This window comes from Gaeumannomyces tritici (genome assembly GCF_000145635.1).
Source record: "Gaeumannomyces tritici R3-111a-1 unplaced genomic scaffold supercont2.45, whole genome shotgun sequence".
Lineage (NCBI taxonomy): Eukaryota > Fungi > Ascomycota > Sordariomycetes > Magnaporthales > Magnaporthaceae > Gaeumannomyces > Gaeumannomyces tritici.
This window is the reverse complement of record NW_008804589.1, coordinates 4,287-16,027: the sequence shown is the minus strand read 5'-3', so window position 1 is coordinate 16,027 and position 11,741 is coordinate 4,287. Positions and strand designations below refer to the sequence as shown.

The window sequence follows — 11,741 nt, the reverse complement described above, 5'->3', positions numbered from 1 at the left end:
AAATATTCAGTCGTTGTTATGTAGAAACGGATTCGATTAAACATATTTACAAACTTTTATCGTCTTTTCCTAACCTTATCCAGCTTAGTATTAAGCTTTCGCCAGGAGGCCCTATCCAAGACCAGACTCTTGTATTAAGTGAACTGCATTATCCAAACCTTAAAAGTATTAATCTTTCCAATGTTGGGGTATTTGTAAACGATTTTATCGTGTTCGTCAATAAGCACTATTTAAAACGAATTTCTTTAAATTTCGTGGTCCTTTTAGCTGGGGATTGGTTGTCTTTACTAAATCATTTGCCAGGCAGCAAAAAGGTGGTTGCAATAAAGGAGTCGACTATACCGAATCTGCCGATTTCTGTTGTAATAAACTTTGATTAAATGAGGCAACGGCATAAATAGTTAAGTATAAAACTTAAATAAAGAAAAAAGTCAGAAAAAGAAAAAACCAGAAAAAGAAAAGAAAAAACCAAACCTAAAGGCTGTAGTTAAAAACAACGCATTGCTATACCGCCGCTGGCTGCTTACTTTCATTAAGCCAAACAACCTTTTAATATACGCCCACAAATATTAACCCCGTCGATAAAGCTTTAAAGGTGTATAAAGCTTTTAAAAGTAGCCAGTTCGTAATCCGTAACAAATGAAATTGCAAAAGGTGAAATTTCACCTAGACGGAGGTATTTTCCAGTTGCACGTATGGAACGACCAGCCCGGCCAACGCGGTGCAAATACGAATCCGCATTCGCCGGCATATCGTAATTAATAACCAAATCAACCCCCTCAAGGTTAATACCGCGGGAAAACACATCGGTAGCGACACAAACTCGCATAATGTCGGAATGCTTAAGCTGATTATAACAATGTATCCTAAAATTAATATTAGTTAAAAGTAAATTATAACGATTATTTTTTAGTAACTTACCGATCGTCTTGGCTAATGCCGGAATGGATTTCAATAGAGTAAAAGCCACGCTTTTGCAGGGAGCGGTTTACCCAAGTGCTCCGGCCGGCGCTTTTAACGAATATAATGGCCTGTCGGAACGGGACCTCCCCTAATAGGTCATGAAGCCTATTAATTTTTTCTTGCTCGTTAAGGACGATATAATCCTGCCGAAGGGTTTTCGAAATCGTGCCCTTAATTTGAACTTCTATCGGTTCTCGCATTTCGGCTTTGCAAATCTGCTTAATATCTTCCGATAAAGTGGCCGAAAATACCATAAACTGTCGCTGGTTTTGGGGGGTACAACGAAAAATGTCTTGTACATCCCGATATATATCTGTCATTTTTAAATGTTAACAATTTACCTTTTAAAGCTTATACTGCCATTATTTAACGGACTTACCTGGCTGGCCAATCATTTGGTCACACTCGTCAAGCACTAAAGTACGGAGGCCATCCAGCCGAAGATTCCCCCAACGCATAAGCGCTTTAAGTCGGCCAGGAGTGCTGATAATAATGTGCGGGTGCGTGCTTTTGTTTTGTAAAAGGTCGGTATCTTTGTAAAACGGCCTGCCCCCAAAAAAAACAGCAATGTTTATATCGGGCATATGCTTAGAAAATCGCTTGTACTCGGTGTAAATTTGCAAGGCTAGCTCGCAGGTATGACACAAAACGAGCGCCGAGCAAATGCTAGCAATCGGTTCGGCTTGTTGAAGAGTAGAAAGGACAAAAACGGCCGTTTTTCCGAGACCTGAGCTGGCCTGGCAAATAATGTCTTTCCCTATTACGGCTTGAGGAATGCAAATTCGTTGTACTAAAACTAACGTTAAAATTTGGAATACTTTAGGTTATTTTGTAAAACTAACCTTCAGAAGCGTGTTCAAAGCCGCAATCTTCGATTGCGTTAAGGATTTCAGTTTTTAACGAAAAAGCGTAAAAATCCGATCGGGGGTTGCATGTATTATGCTCTTTCGTATTATCGGAATCGTTAACCAGCATAGGCCCGTCGGAATAATCGCCGTGTTCTTCATAATCATTTTCGGGTGTATTCGACGCGTCGGCATTTTCGTCAGCGTTAGGCTCGACGTCATAATCGATATGATCAATATCCCATTCGGTAGACATAATGGCTAATTTGCATTGCTTAAAAAATTAAGTTAAAAACTACCGAAATGTAGCGAACTGTATTATTTATATATATTTTTGTTATAACGATAATAAATATCGCGAAATGGCATAATTGTAATACGGGATGGCATAGTGGCATAGTGGCATAATGGCATAGTGGCATAGTGGCATAGTGGCATAGTGGCATGGTGGCATGGTGGCATGGTGGCATGGTGGCATGGTGGCACACAAAGTGGGTTAGTAATGTATTTAGTGCACGCATTAAAAAGGGTGTGTTATAACATACACTTTTCCCGCTGTATTAAAAACCCGCGATTTAAACCTTCGTTTTTGCTGTAAACGCGTAACCCGACCACGCATATCGTACCTCACGGTTCCTATTAGCTGCTACCATCGCGGTTTTTAGTATTGTTTTTAGCATAGTTCCTTGCCACTTCGGGGTCGTTTTATTGCTTAAAACGGTTCGAATAAGCGCCTATTTAAATATCTTATCGTTTATTCGCCCATGGAATTTCATACACCGCGTGAGCAAGAGTCGCAAAAATTAAGCTTAACAAAATGAAAATTGTAAATCTGCTTTACCGTTTCCGTCCTCGTAGTTGCCGTTGTGAAATCTAGTAAAGCAACCACATAAAAATCCGACTACAAAGCTGCTAATGTTGGACCGGATCGGGCACACGCACCCTAGATGGGATTGGGAGAGCGTCGGAGCCCGGGATCACCGATCCCGGGATCAGGGCGATCACGGGCCTGGTCACGGGACCATGGCTCGTGCGTCAACCGACACTTTGTACTTATAGCCTCAGCAGGCTTGATCCCTCTCAGATAGATCCCTTCCGGCCTTGTGCACAACTACAGGACTTTTCCCCAGATCATAGAGATCTTTGTTCACCACTTTTGGAGCTCTCCGTGCCGACGAATAACAGGAGTACCTACTCCTACTAACAATTTTGTTAGTAGTAATAGCGCCGCATAGGTCTATAAGCTCCTCGCTAACGCGGCCACCAATAAGGGGAAGCGTAATCACCATGCACTTTAGTGTAGGCGTTTTTCGGGCGAAGGCATTCGCGTTTCGTTTTGGTTTACATGTCCAAAAAAAGCGATTTGGAACCGGTTTGACACATTTTGCCACATATGGTTCCTTAATCGTTTTTACTCATATTTTTTTTATTAAAAAAGGTTGCGTTTACCCCAGCCCGACGAAGCAAGAAAAGAAAGGTTATGTTGGATGACAGCTAGAGGATCGCGCGCAAGCGAGGACGTGACACGGAGGGGGCACGGCCAAGACAACCCGGGCCGGACAGGCAACGCCTGCCTGGCACGGAGCTTTAGCCAAAACGGGCCGGAGGTCCCGTACGGAGATCGCCGGTTTCGGCTGAGCAACTCCCGGTTATGCATGGAGGCGGTGCAAGGCTGGAGACAAGGCTGGGCCTTGTTGCCCTGCAGCCCGCGGCTTCCGGAGGGACACTATATAGTTGATAAAGGCTCCGTACGAAGGAACCTTCTATTGTTTAGAAGACAGACAGCTACTTAGGATATCCACCAATACTAGCTGTCTCACCCCGTATCTTTATTACCGGTCGACCCGGAAGGCCACAAACAGTTTAAATTACACTTACACCGCCACAAACGCCCTCGTCCAATCCAGCCTTTGCCTTACCCGTTTTAAATAAAGTAACACAACTCCGAACGAACTGAGGCTTATTAGGAGGCTACGAAAATTCTCCGGTAGTGTAAGTATTCCATCCAGTATTTGGAGTTACTGTTAGTGCCGATCGTTTTTGGTAGTTTGGCAGCTAACGTGCCCCGTGTTTTTAAGCATGAAAAGCTACTGCCATTTTTATGCAATACAGAATCGTTTAATAGCGCTTTCAACATTGTACTAACGTGTTAAAAAATTAGCCATAAACAACAAGTGCCAAATTCTCCCTGTTTAACATGTGAACCGTTAATGGTTTACATAAATCCGGGCTTTTTATATATTTTGTGAACAAGCTTAGTGTCCCTGCTAACTCTCGAGCGGGGGTATCGTGGAGTTTGCATGCTTAGCTTGAATTCTGTTCTTATCGGGCAACTAAGTGTAGTTTCAAGCACTGTGCTGTAGGTTTCAACGTTAAAAAAGCGTCAATTTACTGCCATGGTGGTGGTGGTTTTAAGGTATTTTAAGTTTAGCATACCAGGTTAAAATTTGGGTCGCTGTACCGTTTATTGCCTCGACAATGTTTTTGTATAATATTAAGCACCTTGCGCTGGCAATTTTCAGCTGTTCGTTTGTAGCTGTCGGTAAGCGGCTGATTATGTCGGGCGGGTGCGATTATGGCCAATCAGTGTCGAACGGAAGAACTTTAAAAGGCTTCGCGAAGTTGTTATTAGAAATACGTTTTCGGGTTTATTAATAGCCTTTTCAGTGGTTCCAGTTTTTTTACTACTTGTCGTTATTGCCCACCAATTCTGTGGAACCTTTTCCCTTTCCTACTTTATAATTTATATTTTGCTGTAATAGTACGGTGTGCTTTGTTTGGCACGCCTTACAGCAAAGACCTTTAGTCTAACGTGGGATGCAAGTCGGCAACTTGTATCCTATTGTCCTATTGGCCTAGCGGGACTGGCTTCGCTACTTATGCCAGGAGCGGTAACACTCGCTACCAGACTTACTCATTGATCTCTTACAAATAGGTAGGAACTTTCTGTTCCATTAAACAGTATAGAATGGAATAGCAGCTACTTACATATCGTACTTCATCCAGGGCTTTGTTTATAGGGTTACCACCTTGGAGGGATCGCCCTTCAGGCGGAGGGTGATGTTTTATTTTTTAAGTTACCAGTTTGTATGGGTTGTGAAATATTTCCAGGAACCGTTAAATCTTCGAGTAGGATTATAGTACGATGCATTTTAAAAGTTCCTTTTTTCTGTTTACAAATAAATGTTTACGGAATACTGTTTTCGGAAAACGGGAGCCATATCGCGGCTAATGTTATTTATATAAAAACCTTCAGGCAAACACTTGTTAAATGGCAAACTAAACGTACAACCATGCTCCGAAAACAACAAAGCAAACAAAAGTCACTCACAAATGGCCAGTACTGGCCGGACATAAACTATAGCTTTTACAAAATGCAATAAAATCCGAAGTTAAGCGGCAGTTTAAACAATTTGAGATCGAATGGTTTGACGATCCAAAGAATAATCGGCTGGCTGCAGCGTATAACCGTAACAATCTTTACAACAGCTCAGTTAAAAACAATATCGACCTTCAAAATTCTATCATTAGTAAAAGGCCTCGCGCTCACTATTTGCAACAACCTAAAGTTGTGAGATTTAAACTGCCTGTAAATCATCGTTGCAGGTGTGATTATTGTGGTAGAGTATTTTAGCACTTTCATTTAACTTTAAAAGTACATAAAATGGTAACTTGCCAAAGTCCAGAAACCGATCTAAAAAAAAGCCTGTACTCCCTAATGGTTCAATTTAGCGGTTCGCCAGCATTATTCAAAGCTTCCTGGAAACCCGTTGGGGTTTCCGGGCTTCGCGGCCTTAAAAATCCGGGGTGATTAAGGGAGTTTGCGGGACCTGTTTTGAATGAACGTGTTCGCTTTGATACTTAGACAATTTCGACCACATAGAAGTTATTGCATCAGCGCTTGAATACAACGCACACCCTCCTGGAATGCATCGTAAGACAATTGCTACATATCCCCTTTAAACCTAGGAAATTGCTAATTTATTTTGCAGTTTTTAAATTTACAGAAACCTTTAACGAATATTACGTTGCTGGCATTGACCATGCCATGACACTTGCATACTCACAACAAGGGTGCACACGTATTTCCGTCGTTCGGGTTCGCGACAAATTTATTCAGCTAGCCAGACAAAGAAGCCTTACCAGGTACAGGGAATCTGTCAGCCCATCTGCCCAAGCACATTTCAATCTTCTCAAAAAATTTCAACTTGCTTGGCAAAGTTGTGAAAGCAGCTTTGTTTGCTTTGCCTGCTTAATGCAAAAAACACAAAAGAAGTTAACTTGTGGTCATCGTTTGTGCGACCCTTGTATTATAATAAGCGGTTACCCGCTAGAAAGTGGAGCTTGGCGATACAAAGTACAAAACTGTCCTTTATGCAATGAAAAAAATTATGAAGAAACAATTTTAAAGCCACCAACAGCAGGAAAACGAGTGCTGCAAATTAATATACCAAATTTAATACCAAAGTCAGATATCCCGGAGTTACAAATATTCAATCCTAAAATTAAAACAATATTTAAGTATAAAATACTAAAAGATAAAACGCCTTCAGAAATTAGAACTTTAAACAGAGTATTTGAAATTATTAAGAGTATTTGGAAAATTATAACTCCTTACGATTCGTTTTGCCCTTATGATGCGGTTTGCCAACTTTTTGATACGATTATCGGCTTTGACTTAGGTGCGTTTAAAATTTGACTTTCTTATAACAACTTCCCCTACTAACTTGGTTTTTCTTTTCCTAACGTAAAAGGGGCCTATTTCGCATTCACGATATTCGCGTTAAAATGGAAACCGGTTGACTGCTATTTTCATTTTAAAAATTTAACAGGGTTTAAAATTAAGTGTGAGCCGCTAAGAATATCCTTTGGCGGGGAAAAATTAAATTGGGGTATTTCGCCCGATTTATTTCCTGACCACTTAAACCTTCGCTTTCAATCCAATGAATTAAAAACTATTATTACAAACGGACATTTAGAAACTGGAAAAGAAACCCTTTTAAACCCAGGTAAAAAAGATCTTATAATTAAAATGCACGGCGATAACTGTGAATTAATTAAAAATCGCACTATCGCGGGCTTATTTTACGTGGAGTTAGCTTCAGTTCCTACCTTCATCTTCGGACAGGAATCGTTTATCGAGCTCCGCTTGCGATGCCGCTTGTCGCCTGGGCCATCACTCTACGCGTTGTTATCATTTTTAAAGCATTCGAAGCTTCGATTTGGAGCTGATGATAAAACGTCATGGCTTCAAGAAGAGTCTCTTGTCAACGAGGAACCAAAAGTACATTTAAAAAAAGGATTTCTTAAAAATATAACTACCGTCGTCGCATCTTTGGATTCAGTTATACACATTGGGGTAAAAACGGAAGCCGAAGCCCATCCGGAAATGATTAGCAACTGTCCTTATAAACTTTGTGACCTAATTGAGGACCAAGGGCTTAATTGCGTTTTTGGAAGAAAAGATCATCGAATCCCAATAGATGAGTTAAGGCATAACAATTGGCCTTTATCCTCGCTTGATGAGCTTTTAGAAGAAATTCGGGGTCAAATTCCTGGCGAAGATCATTTTGTATAATCCTTACAATTATACTTCCTTATTTTGTAAATTGCGAAACCGGTTATTGCATGCGTAAAGAAAAACTGATACTATAGCTTGCTAAATGTACAATTAAACTGCCGAAATACAAAAGTCGCTTTGTGCACTCTCTACTGGGAGGGGCCGGCGCAAGCTGCCCGTGGGAAGCCGCAGGCTAACACCGTAACGATTTCCTAATAGGAACGCGGCCATTGCTTAAAGAAACAAGTTACCGTAATATGGTTTCGGGGAAAGGCTGCCAGGCCATAAAGGGATTATAAAGATATTATCTTAAAGAAAAGCGAAAAGACAAGGGAGACGCAAAATTTAAAAGAGTGGATGATTATACATCCATAAAAATTTAAACACCGTGTTAAAAATTGGTATAGAACTGTTATGGAGCGGCACGGCCTTGCAGGCCTCCCTCCAGATTGCGGGCCATGGAGGGCACGACGTCACGTGACCACGTGGCCCGTGCAGGGGCAACGCGCGGATAAATCTCTGCACGCGTTGGCTGTTGGAAAGAGCCCGCAGCCACCATGGTCCATGCACCCTAGGCAACAGCCTATCTCTGTATCTATTTAGATAGACCGAGACGGAGGTTTTGGGCTAGTCCCTTTCCTCTCTCTTCATAGCCATGGAACAGAGATCGTGACCAACATTGGCCGGTGCAACGCACCGATTCCCTTCTTTATTCTCTAGCTTTTGATAGTCAAATCTACGCTTACTTTATCGCAGTCCTGTCTCGTTGGTAGGTGAAGATCCCTAACAAGGACAATATTTTTGTTGGATCCGGACCGTGCACATGCAGTGGGAAGGCATTGGCTGCCCGGCAGAGCTCGGAATCAGTGATCCCGAGATCCACCGGGTCACGTGATATCGATAGACCGGGCGTTGCACGATCGCCTTAGCGCCACACCAGGCTTGATCCCTCACAGATAGATCCCTTTCGGCCTTGTGCACAATATACGGAATCGACCCTACAAGATTACAACAATCGTTGTTCACTACGTTGAGAGATAGTAGATCTACCCTACTAGGCGAAGGCCTACCAACAATTTTAGCTATAATTCGTTATCCAGTATCCGGTTTTTGGTATCCGGTATCCAGTGACCACAGTATCCAGTATCCGGTATCCGGTATCCAGTATCCGGTATCCGGTATCCGGTATCCGGTATTTAGTGTTACGCATCAAGGCTATTGGTAAAAGCCAAACGTATAAAAACTCTATAAGATACCAACGGATAACAATTTACAGGGCTTTTATTAACACAACCTAAAACCTAAATATTTATATACAAATTGCAAATATGACAAAAAAAGAAGAAGCGACGCTGAAAAAAAGTACCAGGGGAAAAGTCCTATTTTATGAAGGATGTAGACTTGACCCTAACGTTAAAAATGGGTGGGATGAATTTATAAGGGAAGCTTTAAATTTGAACGAAAACCCTAAAGCCAGCCACTATAGTGAATTTTTAAGCAAACTCGATCTTGATCCATCGGAGTACCAGAACCAAACTCAAAGAAAATTGGCTATTTGGAACGCGCTCGAAGAATTTGATAACCCCGAAGACAGCGGGAGTGAAGATAGCGTTGAGGATCAGGGCGCTAATTATATTGGCGGCCAACCCCGAAGCAGCGGTCAAAACCAAAGCGGCAGCAGCCAAAACCAAAGCAGCAGCAGCCAACTCCAGAGCAGCAGCCAACCCCAGAGCGGCAGCCAACCCCAAAGCGGCAGCAGCCAACCCCAAAGCGGCAGCCAACCCCAAAGCGGCAGCCAACCCGGCAGCCAACCCCAAAGCGGCAGCAGCCAAGCACAGAGCGGCGGCAGCCACAACGGCAGTCAAAATAACTTACAAGGCTATTGCGGAGCACCCGAAAATGAAAGCCAATGGATTACTAACGCAAATATATGCTTTGGACCGGAATTAAGCGCGGCGCCGAAAATTCAAACTATGGTTCGTAAAATCATTGAAAATTTAGCAGGGATTTCATTGAGATTGGGCCAGTTAGTTAAAGGTTCACTTACTGTGACGCCAACTAAAAACGGACTTCATCGAGCCAATTTCATCCGAAAGAGCAATATGGCTGTGTTTGATAACCCTAATTTTATAAAATTAAACGAACTTAAATCAGGTTTAAATCCTACAACACACTTTATTATGCTTTTTATAGCTGAAGTCCCACATGGTTCATCGTTCCATACCTACATTTTTGGCATTCAACTAGAAAAGGAGGACAAACAAACTTATCTTGCTAAAGATCATATTTTAAACCGTGAAACAATTCACGTTATTACGGAATCGAACTTAATAAATCGTTTTAAAATAGATTGCGAAAACATTGACGGCCAGGACTTTATACATTACTGGTTTTATTTAACAGGCCAGATGCGCAATAAGAGGACATATAAGAAGAGTTTGGATGGTTTCCGCAGCATTCAAGCCAAAATTTATAGCAATAACCATACCACGCCAGGGGGCCAAACCACGCAAGGAGGCCAAGGAAACCAGGAAATTACAGCGGAAGGTAGTAACCTAAGAGGTCAACTCGCAACGCCAGGAGGCCAGACCACGCAAGGAGACCAGACCACGCAAGGAGGCCAGACCACGCAAGAAGGCCAAGGAAACCAGGATATCACACCGGAACTTAGTAACCTAAGGAGTGAACTCGCAGAGACGGGGCGGAGAACTACTCAAAGTCTTGATGAGATGGCAAATCGTTTCGATATCGTACAGCAACAAGTCCAGGGTTTCGACGCCAGATTTACCAACCTCGAAAACAATGTTCGTAGTGTCCAGGGCGAAATCGCCAATGTCCGCCTCGAAGCGAACAGTTTGAGCGAAACAGCGAAAAACCTGCAGCGGCAATTGGACAGTTCCGGAAATTCGAGACCCACAGCGGCAAATGTTACCTATAGAGGGCTTACACCCGCCAGCAATGCATCAGAAGATTAAACGAGTTAATTTTAATACCTGCAAAGCGCTTTGTTCATGAAATTGACCAAGTTGTTAATCAGCTCTTACCTAATATATAAAAAAGAATTACGTACGAAAAAGTGAAAGAATTATTAAAAGGCAGTGGGAAACGGCGGGGTGAAAAGATGATATAAACCACCTTCAAAGTTAACCTACAAATACGGAGAAATAAAATGGCATTCCTAGTTTCTTTTAACATTGGGCAAAACAGGCAAGGTTTTTATATGTGGGAAGGATGAAAAAAAGTACGATGTGGGAAATTAAAAATTACGAAGTTGGAACTCGCAATGAATATTTGGCTTATATTCGTAGCATTCGGTCCGGCACCGTTGGTTGGGGTGAGAAATTCTTATAGTTGTTCTGGTCCTATAAGCGTGTATTATTTTAAGTACAACGGGAGGCTCTTCGTGCGGGCATCGCCAGGTATATATAGTTATGTCGGATCTGGCAGGGAAGTAGTACAAAATAAAGGACCGAGAATCTTCCCCGCGGCTCGCTCGGCCTTAGTGAATGAACCATTATGGCCGGCAATTTCCGCGGCGGAGCCTTTGCGCCGCGAAGGCCTTGTCTCCGGGTGTGGAGTCTCGGGGTCGGTGATCCGCTGGATCCCTAACTATCCCGACGATCCGTCTCTTCCTAAATAGACCCGTGAGATCTTTGGCTGCCATTCGAACAGCCTGAAAGCCACCTTGTATACTTGTCACAGTTGGTAGGGAAGGCAAAAGGCATGGTGACAGGTAGTAGCTTAAAGTTGGTTCCAGGAAGCAATCCAGGCCCGCAGGGAGGGCGGTGCACGCACAAGATATCCTGTGCGTGCATGGCCACCCTTATCGCCCTTATCGGGCAGGGCCTCCAGGCCCGCTCTTTGCACGGGCCCCATGCACGGGCCAAGCAAGCAGCGGGTCTGCCTATCTAATCTATCTGCAAGGGCCTAAGGCTCGTGACAATAGTACTTATGTTAATATAAAGAATCGCTGGATGGCTTTTTCATGCCAAAAATAAACATGTTCGCCTTCCCGTTACGCTGGAAAGAAATTCAACCCACTTTTAGTTACGGGGACAAGGCTGCCCGATGTAGGCGACTTTTTAACGTATGTTATGGCACGGCACCACTTGTGGTGGTTGATAAAGTCAATAACGTAGTTCACCACCTTGTCGCGCACCCTCACCTTGTCGCGCACTTAAAATCCCATACTAAACGCGGTTTTTTTCAACTAAATAACTCGGCCAATTTAGGCCCAAATTTAACCAAATTTAAACAGGTTATATTTAACTATATAGCGGATTTTATATTGAATTAGTGACATTTTTACTATTACTCCTTTAGGGTTAGTTCGTAACACTATGTAATACACTGTGCAAATATGCAAACTAACC

The 11,741-nt window shown here is 42.6% G+C and overlaps 4 protein-coding genes across 4 annotated transcripts in view; 1 reads left to right on the top strand and 3 right to left on the bottom strand.

Annotated features, from left to right (window-relative positions):
• Positions 1 to 672: 672 nt before the first annotated feature.
• GGTG_13748 (hypothetical protein) lies at positions 673 to 2,064 on the bottom strand (the record flags this gene model as incomplete). The annotated part of the gene is made up of 4 exons (XM_009231667.1): positions 673 to 866; positions 922 to 1,276; positions 1,343 to 1,753; positions 1,806 to 2,064. Coding segments are annotated over 4 exons (1,219 nt in total), but the record flags the coding sequence as incomplete, so codon positions are not given.
• Positions 2,065 to 8,861: 6,797 nt separating this feature from the next.
• On the bottom strand, positions 8,862 to 9,443 carry GGTG_13747 (hypothetical protein; the record flags this gene model as incomplete). Its single annotated transcript, XM_009231666.1, has 2 exons — positions 8,862 to 9,238; positions 9,416 to 9,443. The coding sequence occupies 2 exons, from the start codon at positions 9,441 to 9,443 to the stop codon at positions 8,862 to 8,864; spliced, it is 405 nt and encodes a 134-aa protein (XP_009229930.1).
• A 333-nt stretch (positions 9,444 to 9,776) lies between these two features.
• GGTG_13746 (hypothetical protein) lies at positions 9,777 to 10,343 on the top strand (the record flags this gene model as incomplete). Its single annotated transcript, XM_009231665.1, has 1 exon — positions 9,777 to 10,343. One exon carries the CDS (start codon positions 9,777 to 9,779, stop codon positions 10,341 to 10,343), a length of 567 nt encoding a protein of 188 aa, XP_009229929.1.
• Positions 10,344 to 10,882: 539 nt separating this feature from the next.
• Positions 10,883 to 11,741, bottom strand: part of GGTG_13745 (hypothetical protein) — a gene marked incomplete at both ends in the record, with an annotated part of 2,308 nt that continues 1,449 nt past the window's right edge. The window contains 3 exons of the mRNA XM_009231664.1: positions 10,883 to 11,041; positions 11,164 to 11,285; positions 11,410 to 11,544. Of these exons, the coding sequence (XP_009229928.1) occupies positions 10,883 to 11,041; positions 11,164 to 11,285; positions 11,410 to 11,544 (416 nt within the window). The remainder of the gene's footprint in view (positions 11,042 to 11,163; positions 11,286 to 11,409; positions 11,545 to 11,741) is intronic.